The sequence below is a fragment of the Salarias fasciatus genome, chromosome 11 (assembly GCF_902148845.1).
Source record: "Salarias fasciatus chromosome 11, fSalaFa1.1, whole genome shotgun sequence".
In the NCBI taxonomy this organism is placed as follows: Eukaryota; Metazoa; Chordata; class Actinopteri; order Blenniiformes; family Blenniidae; genus Salarias; species Salarias fasciatus.
Window position 1 is genome coordinate 32,961,333 of NC_043755.1, and position 13,656 is coordinate 32,974,988.

Genomic DNA, 13,656 nt, shown 5'->3' on the forward strand with positions numbered 1-13,656 from the left:
CAAATAATGAAAAAAACCCAGAAGAGCCGCCTTCAGAAAGCTAAGTTTGTGGGATGTTCTCACTCGTTCTGAGTTTATGAATCCGTCTTGGAATTATAAAAACACTCACGCCTCCCCCGGCGGCCGCCGCAGGGCCGAGCGCCGTCCGTCTGCGGTCTGCGGCACTTCATTAGGGAGCCCGAACGCTGGGCTCGAACACGGAAAGCCCCGGATCGCCACGCCGGACCGTCGGCTCGCTATCGGCTGGTTTGACTTCAGGCCACCGTGGTCAAGTTTAAGACTCCTCCGTTACTCCGAGTGGAAAAAAACACCGAATATCTCACGTCAGATCACTGTTTTCTCACTTTCCTGAACCCACAGTTGGAGTGCGACCCGGCCGCGCTGCGGCGGTTTGTTGGCAACAGTTTACTCAATAAAACGAGACTGCAGATGTAAAAGTCAGAAAAATATTTTTAATTAAAACAAAAGTGTAATTGAGGTTTTTTAAAGAAAATAAAACAGCTAATGTGTAACAGTCAGAGCTTAGTTTATTTTAAAAGGATGTGTTGAAAAATGTTTGAGTAAATGAGATAGAATTCTTATAAAATACTTCTTATTTTTCTATACCATATAGTAACTGATTAAAGTGAGTAAAAGGCACAGGTAGATGTTTTTTATTACATATGAGAAAAGAAAACCCTGTGTAGAAGCGTAAAAAAATCGAATCAAGTAGATTAATATTGAATAGCCTCAAAAAAAAGTCTTTAAAATGAATATTTTTATTTTTGAAATCTGTTTACGGGCTATAAAAGCTTTTTCTCAGATCATCTCAGTCTGAACCTGCTGAGTTCGACTCAACGTGACAAAATTCCCAAAATGATTCCCAGTACTAAACATGAAGCCCGGGTTAAATTCAGAAAACCAAATATTTCCTCTTTTTTCCTCTGTTGTTTCCTCTTATTTGAGCCTCAGGGACTCTGAGGAAGCTGGAGGTTAGAGGAGAAAACAGCAGGACTCATCCTTTTCAGTCATTCTACAAATTCAACATGCAGCTCATATTTAAACATAAAGCACCAAGAAATCACCGTGTCAGCCACTGAGTTTGCAGAATTTATCCCCACATATTTCCTGATAAAGGGTCATTCAAAAGCACATTTTCAAGCTTTTTTGTTTGAATTTTAAAATTTCAGCCGTTTTAGCCATTTAACCCTCTCTAAGCCGTTTTTTATGCTTTTTACCAACCATATTTAATTTTCCTGTGTTAGAAATTCCAGACATTTCAGGTTTTTAAGCCATCCGGTCCTTTTTTCCCCATTTCTTGTGGTTTTCAGCTAGTTTTCCCAGTCCTACCTTTTGAATCCCTTTTGAACCAAGAGTGACTGATCATATAATAATGTAGAAATAAGTGAAATTTGTATTCATGTTTGATGTTGTGAAGGCCTCATGGAGCCGCTACAGAGGGACGAAAGCCACAGGTTGCAGACCTGGTGTAGATGAATGGGTGAATGTGATGAACACTGTAAAACACTTTGAGGACAGTTCAAGTGGTGGAAAAGTGTTATAGAATTGAATTCCATTTTACCATTTAAATGGTATGTACGTTTAACAGCCTTTACTTTCTCTTGTTTTGAGTTTAAAACTCAGACTCCTCACTCTGAACATACCTGGAAGTAAAACTGTTTCCTTCTGGTTCTGATGTGAGAACTGAGAGAAGCCCCTCAGTTCCTGGATCTGTCCGTCGTCTTGGCCTCTCTGACCAGACGGGCTGAAGGTTCCAGTCAGGAGAGCGAAGCTCAGACATGTCCGTCCGGCACGCTGCTCCTCCGGGGACCGAGTCCGTCCCAGAGCTCATTCCTCCAGCAGGACTCAGGACGACCCCGATGACCTCTGAGGGAGGAGCGTCTGCTCAGTGTGAAGCCTGGTTCGAACCCCGGTTTATGTCTGAGCTCCAGACGTGTTGAGCTGGACTCAGACGGGCAGAGAGGAGGACAGACGGCGGCTTGTCACGTCTGTCTGGCGAGCAGGATGCGAGTCTCTGTTCGCTCTCTTCCCACATCACCCGATAGCTTTTCCCTCCGAAGTCCTGGACGTCCTGCCGCAGCGCCGATGCGCCATCGCGGGGTTCGGTTTACACCGAGGGACGAGGATCGATGCGTGTGATCGCGTTTCATCGTAGGGAAGGCCAAACATTGATCTGAGGCCACTTACTGTAAATGGGGTGAAATGAATAGGCTATTCATTTGGAGGTGAGTGGACAGCCGGCGGACAGCGGCTCGGAGTGTGGGTTACCCAGCAGCTGTGGCGTTCGCTTCTGATCAGAGGATCTGAAGGCTTCCTGCTTCGTGGTGCGCTCTGTGAAGGGCTGCGGCGGCGTCTGCTGGACTCATGTTCTCATCTCTACTCAGCTGATGTGGACTGAGCTGTGGAAACACTCCTGAAGAACATGCAAACCCCCAACAGCCCCGATCCTCAACCAGTAGGAAGAAACTGTTCCCTCACTCTCTGGAGTTTTGGCAAACTCAGCATCTCTTGGCTGTGATGAACGTCTGAAGAGATGCTATTGATCATTCTGATTCTTCTTTATTTACTTTGGTGACAAAATTAGCAAAATTTATTCATTCATTTCATTTCCCCGAACTCTCATTTCTGGGCATCAGAGCCGGACTGCATGGAAAACAAGCCGTGCACCTGGCCGCACAACGGTCTGTAAAGCTCCGGGGAAGCGTCTGCATTGATTAGTGGTTTGAGTCTGAGGCAGAACAGCGTCTCTGCAGCTGCGCTCGTTCCGCTGTTGTTTGGGAATCAGCGGGTTTTTATCGCCGCTGCTGTTCTTTCACTGCAGGCAGCGAATGTTTGGGTGAAAATGCAGGTGAAGCGAGTTCAGCAGGTGCTTCAATTTCCTCCGAAGACCTGAAACAAAGATCACACAGAAGTCTGTTCTGTATTAACAGTCTCTCTCTCTCTACCTCTCTCTACCCCTCTCTCTCTCTCTCTCTCTCTCTCTCTCTCTCTCTCTCTCTCTCTCTCTCTCTCTCTCTCTCTCTCTCTCTCTCTCTCTCTCTCTCTCTCTCTCCTTCAGGCTGCTCGCTGGACGGCCGCTCCTATAACAGCTCAGTGTCCTGGACCAGCTCCACCAAGCCCTGCATCACCAGGCGCTGTCAGGTTTGTGTGTGTGTGTGTGTGTGTGTGTGTGTGTGTGTGTGAAATGAATTTTGTTGAATTTTTTAATTTCATCTGAAGTGCAGCTCCTCGAATTACTTAAAAATCTATTGTTTTTACATAATGGTTTCATTTGTTGTTGTTTTTTTAGAGTTTTTAAGATCAGTGTTTCTTAATTTCTGGACAGATGAGCACTTAAAATGTATTATTTTGAATCTCATCTACAACTCTATAAAAGTTGGGATGCTGTATTTAATGTGAATAAAACAGTGCAATGATTTTTACTTTTTAAAGACTGGCTGTGTGGTATCATACAGGACTTCCATCCATGGAAAATGAAGTGTTAAATAGATATTTATAAAGGAACTGTGGTTTAATAAAGTGCTGCCGATGAAGTTGAACGGGATCTAATATTCAAAGTCATGAAAAATCATTGTAAAGCTTGTTGAGAAGGCGCCGCTGGATGACTGCTTCACGCCTGTATTTACCTTTTGATATGACCTTCAGTAAGTAGACATGAAGAAGATGATGTGATGAGTGATGAATGAAGGGATGGACAGAAAGATGTAGAAATGAACAGAAGGGTGGTTAAATAGAAGAACTAATGGACTAATGTGTGAATGAGATTAGCAAAGTCGGAATCCAAAGACTGGAAACATGAACAGTGAGAGTATATCGAACATAAAGGAAATGAAAGAATCAACCACTGAAAAGAAAAAGGAAATTATTTGCTTGAATCGGAGAAACAAAACTGGAAATCAAAAAAAAAAAAAAGTTGGATCGGAAGACAGCAGATGGGAATGAAATGAAGAGAAAAACAGAAGGGAGGGAGAGCTCAGTCCAAGGATACTGATAGTTTACGTCCTGGTTCCGACAGGAAGGTGTGATCACCGAGGCTGAGGTCCAGTGTGTCGTCCACTGCAAGAACCCCAAAATCCACCCCAAGAAGTGCTGCCCCACCTGCCCCGGTGAGTCCCGCCTGCTGGAGCCTCCTCCACAAAATCATCCACCGGGTTTTCAGGACTGTCTGGCCTCCGAGCCTCAGAGTGATCAATCTGTCCTGGAATAATAAGAAAACGCCTGCAGCTCGGCTCTGTCCTCACTGGTTGATGTTTAAACCGGACTGGTCTCACGTTTCGCCTCCAGACTGCGTCAGACAGGTTTATGAGCTGTTCTTTAATTTGAAATGTTGTAGTGTTTTCTGTGAGCAGTGGAGCTGCTGGTTTGACAGCGGACGTGGCAGAAATGAGAGAGTTCAGCTCTTCGCTGCTTCCCTGACTCTAAATCATATTGAGGGGGCAGAAGGGGCAGAAGGGGCAGAAGGGGGTTCATGTCTCCGCCGTCCCGCCGCAGGCTGCATCTTCGAGGGCCGCCTGTATAAAGAGAGGGAGGAGTTCAGCCCGGAGGGGAAGCCCTGCATCAGGTGTACCTGCACCGTGAGTACACACACACACACACACACACACACACACACACACACACACACACACACACACACCTTCAAGTCAGTTAGCTTTGGATTCTCCGGGGAGATACAAACTTTCTGTTGGAACAGCATCCTCTTCATCGCCCCCCTCCTCATTTCCTCCCCCCTCCCCCACAAACAAACAAACAAATGTAACTGTCCATAAACACGTTGCAGCATCAACGTGCCGACGCCTTGCCAGAGGCAATCTGACTCAGTATTATTATAATAATAACAATAATAATAATAATAATAATTATTATTATTATTATTATTATTATTATTATTATTATTATTATTGTTATTATTGTTATACATTTAGCTTCTGGTGTACTTTACATTTGTGGGAATCTGAAAGTGCTAAAAATAACAATATGAAGTTCAACAGTTGATAGAAGTCATAAGAGTTTTAGAATAAAAAGCTTTTTAATCTTATCAATCGATCTCTTCTTCTGGTGTTGTAGAAATGAGCTGAGACCATTTCAATCGAACTCTATCGACATGGATTTGTTGAATTTTATTTTGATCAGCTGTCTTGAGAGGATCTCCCCCAGGAGACGCTGTGGCGCTGAAGCCGTCTGTCGCTGTGCTTGTTGCAGGGAGCGAGGACTCTGTGTGTGAGGGAGGTGTGTCCCGTCCTGTCCTGCCCGTCCCACCTCACACACACTCCGCCCGGACACTGCTGCCCCAGATGTCTCGGTAAAGATTGTTAAAGAATTAGCCTGAAGCTCTCATGAAGAGTCATGTCATGTTGGAAGACAGAATCCGTCCTGGACGGGTCGTCCGTCCCTCACAGGACAGACACAAACCACAAATCAATAAAAGACACAAAATGACGACAAAATTGAGACAGAAAAATACAAACACAACAGAAACTTTGTCGAGTAACTCTTCTTGGCACCGAGAAGTGGGAAGTTTCAGTTTTAGTAATCTTAATTTTCAACTCACAGAATGTGAAGAAGCAGACGTTTTCACTGTGCTGTGATTAGATCTTGTGGTATTTGGAGGAATCCATCTTTTTCTGAAGTGAGTTTCCCATTATGTTGAATTTCAGAGTATGATTTCATGAATTGATTCACGTGTTGAAACTTCATGGATTTGTGTGTTTTGTTCGTCCTGTTTGGAAACTCTGTGGTTTATTAACGTATTTCACCAGATCTTTGACTTTCTGAGTTCATAGCATCCATTGCTGAATGCTGGAATGTTCACGTTTCAGGGAAAGTTTTTATTTGAAGTGAACGTCACCGTGTTTGACCACCCAGACTGATCTGAGAGCAGTCCTGCTCCTCTGTGTGTTTGCTCTGAACGCTGCTTCCCTCCGGCTGCAGGGCAGAGGAAGGTGTTCGACCTGTCGTTGGGAAGCTGTTTGTTCCACAGCGAGGTCTACGAGAACGGAACCTCGTTCGTCCACGACAACTGCACCACCTGCACCTGCAAGGTACCACGCCCCTCCCCCCGGTGTTTACAGGACCAGCAGCAGCGTCACGGCAGGGGAACCATGGTTTCTTCTTCTTCCTCCCAGGACTCGACGGTGGTCTGCAAGAGAAGATGCTCCCGAGGAGGAAGCTGCTCCGGCGGCCAGTGCTGCCCGGACTGCCTGTCCTACGTCAAGGTGGAGGAGGTGAAGTACTGCAGAGTCCGCAACAAGATCTACAGGGTGAGGCGGGACGGGTGATGGAGGAGGGATGGGTGGATGATGGAGGAGTGATGGAGGCTGTCTCACCTGGCCGTGTGTCTTTCCCCCTGCAGGAAGGAGACATGTGGTCGTCGGTGAACTGCTCTCTCTGCGCCTGCGTCAAAGGAATCATCGAGTGTCGACCCAAACAGTGTGTGCCGATCAGCAGCTGCCCCTCGGTGAGCGATCGATCATCCTGCATGTGAATCACCTGAATGGTGCCTGTGGATGAGGAAGAGCAGGTCCGGTTCTGTGGATGAAACACAGGACGGTTGATCCGGCCGGCCTGAGGATACATTATCTTAGTGCTGCAGCAGCAGAAGCTTGATAAAAGTGAATTTTGCACTCAGACTAATTATTCTGTTGTGTTTGTTCTTCTTCTGGACTCTCTGACCCTGAACTGAAATCATTATGACTCCACTGGTTGAACCATTAAAAACCTGATCTGATCATCATTAAATATCAAATATTCAAATTTAAAAGCCGAACTTGATTTGACCCTTAAAATTCTGAGAAAGCTTCTGTCCCAACCAGGCTGTGTGTTTTCCTGGGAAATGCTTTTAATGTTGAATGTCTGAATATTTCAGGTGTTATTTTATATTTGCTGTCATCCCCGGTGACGTGGCGGTGGGTATTCCCGGCGCTGTCCGTGGTTCTGAGTGGTGATGATGTGAATTCTGGTGCCGCTCTCTGCTCTCAGGCCCGTTTTATCTGCCGGACCTGAATATTCCTCCTCTTCTTCCTCTTCTTCCTCTGTTTCTGTCACTCCTGATCTGCTCCCCTCCGTCTGACGCTCACACTTTACGGCCCATGACTAACGCTGCCATTTTCACGACACATGCGTGACGCCTCCAGATGATGATCCGGTTGTGATTTATGGACGAATCTGCCTCAAATCCAGCGGTTTGTCTTAAAAACATTGGTGTCGGGTGTCGGTGCGAAGCCAGACCTCCTGCTGCAGCCGCCAGGAGCCGTCCATGAGCAGACCTGTGGATTTGACAGGCCTGACTATGAAGTAAGGAGATATATTCTCAGGATTTAATCCCCCTCCTCTTGTGGAGTCGTGGTCAGTTGATCTCTGATTGATTCGGCTCGGGACGGTCCGCGCCGCGTTCACCTGTCGCGGAGGTCGCGCTGCTCCGGGGTCACCTGTCGGCCGGCGGCTGATGGAGTGGATTCCCAGCGTGCCGCGGGCCGCCGGCGTCAATTTTAGTCCAAGTTCACACGCTTCCAGCCATTCCAACAAGCCTCACCTGCTGCCTGTGGTCAGAGCAGGCGGCGGCGGAGTGCAGTCGGTGGTCTGCGGCAGCGCAACGCTTCACCGGATACCGGGTGCTTTAGGAGCGCTGGGCTCTGGACCTGACTGCCACTGAGTTCATGGCTGGATGACTGTGGTTACGGGCTGAGGGGCTTCTCTGTGTGAAGTTTCCATGTTCTCCCTGTGCACGAATCAGGAAAAAGAACACGGGTGAGGAGAACTGGTGGCGAAAGAAAAAATCTCCAGACAAATCAAAGTGAGCTTTATTTATTTTATTATCATGGAAAAAAGCACCGTTGGATTAATGTTTGGGAGACATGTTAACCCAGATGAAAAAATATATCACCCAAAATCGGAAAAAAAGAGAAGCAGGAGGTGAACAAGAGAAAGATTGCAAACAAAGAAGTTAAAAAACTGAAATGTACAATACCCTGCACGACGCAGCCTCGGCCAGTAGGTGTGAGCTGAGTTTGGCTTCTCAGGTGACCGTTTTACTTGTGCAGCTTGTGTAGAATTTGCTAAATTGATGGTAGAACATGTGACCTCTGCTTTAAACTTCTCAGTATTTCACACCTGAAGCTTCTGTGCAGATGGATTTTCAAAACGTTGCCATATAAATGCAAAACGATGCGTTTTCACTTGAAATGTTGTCTTGTAAACGGGGCCTAAATTTGCAGATGGGTGTGTGTGTGTGTGTGTGTGTGTGTGTGTGTTGTACTGCTGACCCGTCCAGAGTGTATCTGACCTTCACTCGTCCTGGCGACCTTCACCTGGATGAACCGACGCAGACGACGACTGGGTGATGGGAGCCGGGTGTTCGTGCGCCGGTCTCATCCTGGTTTAACCGCGTCAGCATTCAAAGTTTCAGCACACACTCGCCGCCTCCAAACTGCAGGCGTCGCTTCAGTAAGGCCAGCCCGGCGCTGACGTGCAGACCTTCACACCTGCGCCGGGTTATCGTGAGCGTGACTCATCTCCAGGCCCACGTCGGCCATCTGAACACACACACACACACACACACACACACACTCTCCCATGCCGTCATCCCGCGGTCAGCGGCGGGTCGGCGGAGCGCGGGACCCTCCGGAGACAGCCTGTCTCCCCAACGCCTTTGTCTGCCTGGCGTTTGACTGACAGCAAAGAAGAGCCTCCCTATATTTAGGCCCCTGAAAACCAATCTCTGTCACTGAGGCTGTGTGTGTGTGTGTGTGTGTGTGTGTGTGTGTGTGTGTGTCTGCTCCGTCAAAAGGCAGCCCTCTTCAAAGAGAGAGAGAGAGAGAGAGAGAGGTGGCCTTTGTGCAGAGGTTAGAGCTCTGGAGTGTGTATTGAGTGCACAGGGAATGTCTTTTTGTGATGACAGATGGGTGGTGTGTGTGTGTGTGTGTGTGTGTGTGTGTGTGCGTGTGTGTGTGTGTGTGTGTGTGTGTGTGTGTGTGTGTGTGTGTGTGTGTGTGTGTGTAACATTTGGGTTGAGATGGAATCACTGAGTGAATTGTTAAAATGTGGATTTTTGACTTCATGTCCAGTTTGTTTTGCTTGTTGTGTGTTTAAACTCCCATCTTTATAAGGAACTGGTGCTGATGCTGGTCCTGCGTTTGTGCGTTTGTGCGTTTGGTGACACAACCTTCTCTATTTGGCGACGGTCCTCAGAAAGATGCCAATCCAAACATGTGTGTGCGCTAATGAAAAGCTTCCCTGAGGCAACAAAAAGTGTGTGTGTGAAAGAGTCCTCTGATCTGCACTTCTGATGGGAGTTGAAACATATTGCGCGCACACACACACACACACACACACACACACACACACACACACACACACACACACACACGCGGAGGGTCGTGTTTCACAGGCAGAGTTCACCGGTTGAAGCTGAGTATCGTGTCTCTGAGGCCGTCCGTCCTGATTTGACTGTGAACTTGTCAAAACCTGAACTTTTTCCTGCACTTCTTCCTTTTCATTTCAATTCAGCACCGAAGCTTCGTTTTTATCTCTGTCTTCCTCTGAAATGATCAAACAACACGTTCACGGCGCTCATTCACAGCTGGTATCAGTTTATTAACGAGTGAAATAAAGAAACTTTTATCCAAATACCTCCTGTTACCATCTTTATTGGTGTTTTTCCTTCATTCACATTGTGGAATGATGATTTTGTTCATGATCAGTATTTATTCTGTTTCCTGCAGAATAAGATCCTGAACCGAACCGGCTGCTGTCCTGTTTGCACTGAAAGTGAGTAAGTCCCTCTCCGCCCCGTCTTCCTTCCTTGTGGGATTCTCTCTGGAGCCTCCTCTAATCTCTACACAACCGAAATCCAGCCTTTAATTTGGGGGCATTAAAAGTTTTTAAATAGCTTCAGCATATTGATGCAGGTTGTTTTTTGTCCATTTTTGTCGATGAACCTGTGAAATGTGACACAGAGAAGATTATTTGAGCTGAATTATTTTTACTGCACTATAAAGACTAATATTGAACCTCTTTAATAAAAGCAGCTCAGCTTCAGCCGTTATTCGGTCCAGACTGTGGTTTGCCCCTCAGTCGCCTCACTTTGGTTTTTGCCGTCCAGAAACCGCATTAAGACAGTAAATTCTCTATTTCAGGACTGCATAAACCTCACATGCATGTAATATAGAGTTTAGCTTCAGCTGAGAGGACAGATGTTTCAGATTGTGGCTGCACATCTGACTTTGCACATATTTCATGATTTATGGTGAATTTTAATGTGAAAGAACAGGAATGGCTTCATTTTGGGCCGTTTTGTTTTTTCCTAGGTCACAGCCAATCAGATCAGATCAGATTGTCTTTAATTCAGCCGTTGGGTAGCTTTGCTCCAGCTTGCCTCCTCCTCTCCCCCTGCAGAGCCGGGCGTCTGCACCGTCTTCGGAGACCCCCACTACAACACCTTTGACGGGAGGACCTTCAACTTCCAGGGGACCTGCCAGTACGTGCTGACCCGGGACTGTGGCGGCGCCCCCTCTGGAGGCCCCGGGAATAACATCAACGGCCCCGACTCCAGCTTCACGGTGAGACGCTCCGTCCAGCCGCCTTCTGTCCTTTCCTGAGTGGAGTTTGCATCATCTTCCTGTGTTTTTGGGCTTTTCTCACTTTGATTCCTCTGTCCTAATTAGACTTTTTCATTGATGACAGGAAAACTGCTCACAGGGATATTTCTGTCTTCTTGTTAAGTAAATTCACCTTATGATGTATAGAATGTCGTTCTGTGATATAGAAGGATATTCGCCACGTGCTATAGTTGTTAAGACTCTTTGCTTACATCGAGTGTGGTTACACGGTGCTTTTAATTTGGAATTGGTCCATTCTGAATTAAGTAATTCAGAATAATTTTCTTGAGCTTCGTTTTTTTCATGGGAAAAATGATAGGAGTAAATCCTCCCTCATGCCGGGATCTGTGAAGTGTTGGTGTATGATGTAATGATGTAATGACGTCTCCAGGAAGTAAACAGCGTTTTCCTTGTCTTTCTTTCTCGATTAACTTCGACGCTACAGCTTTGAAAATGTCCACGTTGTCAAGCACCCGTCCATCCGCTCATTTCATTGTATCCAGTTCTTCTAAAACTGCCGTTAATTAAATCGTCTCCATACAAGTCGAAACCAACCTCCGCCAGTACAACATGAAGATAATACGGAAGTGCAAAAAGCCGTAATTCTGGGGAAATTCCAGCAGGGGGCGATGATGTTGGTTTCAAAAAGAGCCCAGGTCTCATTAGAACCCGTTCAAAAATGCCGATTTTCAGAGTGCAAATAGATATATAAAGCGCCCGGTTCCAGATCATGTTCTGGTCTCTGTCTCTAGTTTCTACAACCAGACTCTGATTTTCACATAAATCATCTGTCGATTTTATTTTACCAGTTAAAGTTTTGCATAAATCGCCCAATCACAGCGCCTCCTCTGTCCTCGTGAGGCGGTCATGTGACAGACTGGACCAATCACATTTACATCCGGTTTCAAATGTTCGACATGGAGACGTCCTGCTGGACTCGCTCAGGTCTGCAGAACGGGATGTCCCAAGGAGAATAAACCTGCCGGTCTGTTCGGATTTAAACTTAATTCTGAATAAAGTTTTCAGGAGCTGACATGGTCGTTTTAGAGTAGAATTAGGCTTTGTTTGGATTTATAGAAAAATGTAAAAGTCCCATGTAAACGCAGAGATTGGGGAGATCCCGCAGAGATGCGGGAAGATGCATTCAAGCAGCAACAGAACACGGAAATATCGTCTGAAACACAATATATTCAAGTATATTGTTTTTTTTGTTTGTTTTTTTGTTGCTTTTATTATGTTTTTCATCACCCTCTAAAGTGTATTTACATGTTATCTCTACAAACACCGGCGTGTTGATGAAAACCTCGGTTCACCTGGATGTTCTCTGAGCCCAGCACGCCGTTCCTTGCAGGTCTTGGTGAAGAACGACGCCCGGCGGACTCGGTCCTTCTCCTGGACGCAGTCGGTGGAGGTGCGTCTGGGCGGCCTGACCCTCGGCCTGCACCAGCACCTGACGGTGCGCCGCAACGGCAGCCGCATCGCGCTGCCCTACCACGGCCCCGGCGTGCACATCGACCTGGACGGGTACCTGCTGAAGCTCACCACCATCGCAGGTCAGCGGCGCGCTCAGCTCGGACCGGGCCGGGTCACTCAGCACGCCCCGCTGCATTGTGGGTCAGGTGTTTTCGGTTTAATGTACCGGTGCCGTTCCCCCCTCTCTCGCCGTCTGCAGGTCTGGAGATCACCTGGGACGGCGACAGCTTCGTGGAGGTGGTGGCCGCCCCCCACCTGCGCGGACGCCTCTGCGGCCTCTGCGGAAACTACAACGGCCACAAGCGCGACGACACCATGGGCGGCGACGGCCAGTTCAAGTTCGACGTGGACGAGTTCGCCGAGTCGTGGCGGGTGGAGGGGAACGAGGTGTGCTCCCAGCAGCACCCGGCCCGCCGGCCCACGTCCTTCCTGTGCCCCGGCAGCGTCAAGGTCAAGTTCAGGGCCCACCGCGAGTGTCAGAAGATCAAGTCCTGGGAATTCCAGAAGTGCCACCGCGTGGTCGACTTCGCTCCGTTCTACAGGTGAGCTGAGGGAGGGGCGCGGCCGCTCCGTCACCCCGGCTCACGCGCTAACCCCACCGCTGCCCCCTGCAGGTCGTGTGTGACCGACATGTGCGAGTGTCCGGTTCATAAGAACTGCTTCTGCGAGTCGTTCATCGCCTACAGCCGAGCCTGCGAGAGGGAAGGAGTGCCGGCGCTGTGGAGGCCGGACGCCGTCTGCATGGGTGAGCGAGAACGACGGCGCTATGGGGGGCGGAGCAGGTGGTCTGGAATCATCTGGGGTCATCTGGAATCATCTGGGGTCATCTGGAATCATCTGGGGTCATAAGAGCCCAAATTCAAACTGAAGTTACAGTTAGAATAACACAGGAATTTAATCAGCTTTAGGATACATTTAAAGGTACAACTTGAATGTTTTTTAAGCAATTTTGCTTCACTGGATGTCAGTTTTATTTACTTATTTTTTCACACCAAATGAAATGCATTTTCCAATATATATTTTGGTTGAAAGTCAAAAAAAAAATCTTCAATGAAAATAAATTAAATAATAAACTGATTCAAATGGACAAAAGATGTAAAATAAAATATGAAAAAGTTTTAAAAAGGGAACTGACAAGTTCAAAATAAAACCCCAATCAAAAGAGTCCAGAAGTAACAATCAGATCAGGTCAATTAAGGCTCAAATAAAATGGATCAGAAGTAGCTGTAGAGAAAATATGAAGTGAAGGAAGTTCTTTCTTTAAGTGTTTAGCTCTTATAAGTCTGACAGACGTCTCATGTTTGTGCGTATTGACAACAGGAAGAGTTGATTTTAACTCGTGATCAGTGTGGTTACAGGATGTTTTTAATTCTGAATTGGTCCATTCTGAATTTAAAACTTCAGAATTATATTCATGAGCTTCGTCTTTACACGGGAAAAACGAAGGATTAAATCCTCTCTCACGCCGGGGTCTGTGAAGCGTTCTGATTGGACGGGGCGGCCGTGATGTAATGACGTCTCCCGGAAGTAATCAGCGTTTTTCTCTTTCTTTCTCAACACTCAGTCAACCCTGCAACTCAGTGTGTGA

General features: G+C 47.0%; 1 protein-coding gene across 1 annotated transcript in view; it reads left to right on the forward strand.

The window, feature by feature from the left end:
- Positions 1-13,656, forward strand: part of bmper (BMP binding endothelial regulator) — a 33,246-nt gene that overhangs the window by 17,308 nt on the left and 2,282 nt on the right. Inside the window, exons 4-15 of the mRNA XM_030101951.1 lie at positions 3,059-3,141; positions 4,016-4,106; positions 4,492-4,574; positions 5,203-5,302; positions 5,932-6,041; positions 6,126-6,260; positions 6,353-6,457; positions 9,720-9,765; positions 10,393-10,556; positions 11,947-12,148; positions 12,268-12,610; positions 12,683-12,813. Of these exons, the coding sequence (XP_029957811.1) occupies positions 3,059-3,141; positions 4,016-4,106; positions 4,492-4,574; positions 5,203-5,302; positions 5,932-6,041; positions 6,126-6,260; positions 6,353-6,457; positions 9,720-9,765; positions 10,393-10,556; positions 11,947-12,148; positions 12,268-12,610; positions 12,683-12,813 (1,593 nt within the window). The remainder of the gene's footprint in view (positions 1-3,058; positions 3,142-4,015; positions 4,107-4,491; positions 4,575-5,202; positions 5,303-5,931; positions 6,042-6,125; positions 6,261-6,352; positions 6,458-9,719; positions 9,766-10,392; positions 10,557-11,946; positions 12,149-12,267; positions 12,611-12,682; positions 12,814-13,656) is intronic.